At 51.6% G+C, this 1,344-nt stretch overlaps 1 protein-coding gene across 3 annotated transcripts in view; it reads left to right on the top strand.

The window, feature by feature from the left end:
• Positions 1-965, top strand: part of PLAUR (plasminogen activator, urokinase receptor) — a 28,145-nt gene extending 27,180 nt beyond the window's left edge. For 2 of the 3 annotated variants that reach the window (XM_017502331.2, XM_017502332.2), the window contains exon 7: positions 395-965. In XM_017502331.2, the coding sequence (XP_017357820.1) occupies positions 395-648 (254 nt within the window). In that variant the 3' untranslated portion in view covers positions 649-965. The remainder of the gene's footprint in view (positions 1-394) is intronic. The other variant, XM_017502334.1, reaches the window with a different exon arrangement.
• Positions 966-1,344: the final 379 nt, after the last annotated feature.

The raw sequence follows: 1,344 nt of genomic DNA, 5'->3' as shown, positions 1-1,344 counted from the left end.
TTTTTTTGAGACAGGTCTCACTCTGTTGCCCAGGCGGGAATGCAGTGACGCAATCATAGCTCCCCACAGCCTCGATCTCCTGAGCTCAAGTGATCGTCTCACCTCTGCCTCCCGAGTGGCTGGGGCTGCAGCTTTTGTTTATGTTTGTAGAGACAGGGTTTTGCTATGTTGTCCAGGCTGGTCTGGAACTCCTGGGCTCAAGCTCTCCTCTCTCCTCGGCTTCCCAAGGTGTTGAGATCACAGGCATGAGCCACCGTGCCTAGGCCTGAGAACTGCTGCTTCCTCTAGGTGGTAGTGAAGGTGGGACCCACCACAAGGTGGCAGGTCACCTACCGGAGAATTCTAGTCCTGGGCCCTGGAGCTGGAAGTCTCACTCAGTCTCCTCTTTCCTCAGAACCGCTAAACAAAAGCTACATGGTAAGAGGCTGTGCAACCTCTTCAATGTGCCAACGTGACCACGCGAGTGACGCCTTCAGCATGAGCCACATCGATGTCTCCTGCTGTACTGAAAATGACTGTAACGACCCAGCCGAGGGTATCCAGCACCGCAGCAAAGCCGCTCCCCAGCCTGGCCCTGCCCATCTCAGCCTTACCATCACTGGGCTGATGACTGCCAGACTGTGGGGAGGCACTCTCCTCTGGACCTAAACCCAAAACCCCCTTCTCTGCCCTGGCTGGATCCAGGGGGACCCTTTGCGCTTCCCTCAGCTCCCAGCCCTACAGACTTGCTGTGTGACCTCAGGCCAGTGTGCTGACCTCTCTGGACCTCAGTTTTCCCAGCTGTGAAAATACCTATCTCACAAAGTTGTGAGATGCAGAAGAGAAAAGCTGGAGGAAGGCTGTGGGCCAGTGGGAGAGCTTTCATTATTAATGTTGTCGCCGCCGTTGTGTTGTTGTTGTTATTATTAATTAATATTCATATTATTTATTTATTACTGAAATAAAGATTTTGTACCAGTGAACAAGGCCAGGCCTGCCTTTCTTCGTAGTGTCTATCTTTGGGAGAATAAATGGTGGGGGACACCATTCCACAGGCTCCTGGAATCAGGGGTCACGTTTGAGGCCCCTGCCTGGGTTGGAAGTCCCTGTGGGGGCTGCCTCCACATCTATTTCTGGCCTCCAAATGCTGCCAGAGCAGGAGCATCACCTTCTTGAATAAACATGATCATTCTAAATTCCCCTTGATTAAAAACCAGCTAAATCCAGCCCCAAAACATCAGCCTAATGGCTAATGTCAGCATAACTAGAAACATTCCAACCCTAGGATAAACCCCTCTCTGACCAGAAACATGCCAATGCTGAGATAGCTTCCCATCCAACCAGAGACATTCCAACCCTGCAATA

This window comes from Cebus imitator, unplaced genomic scaffold (genome assembly GCF_001604975.1).
Source record: "Cebus imitator isolate Cc_AM_T3 unplaced genomic scaffold, Cebus_imitator-1.0 Scaffold296, whole genome shotgun sequence".
Classification (NCBI taxonomy): domain Eukaryota; kingdom Metazoa; phylum Chordata; class Mammalia; order Primates; family Cebidae; genus Cebus; species Cebus imitator.
This window is presented reverse-complemented; position numbering and strand designations above follow the sequence as displayed.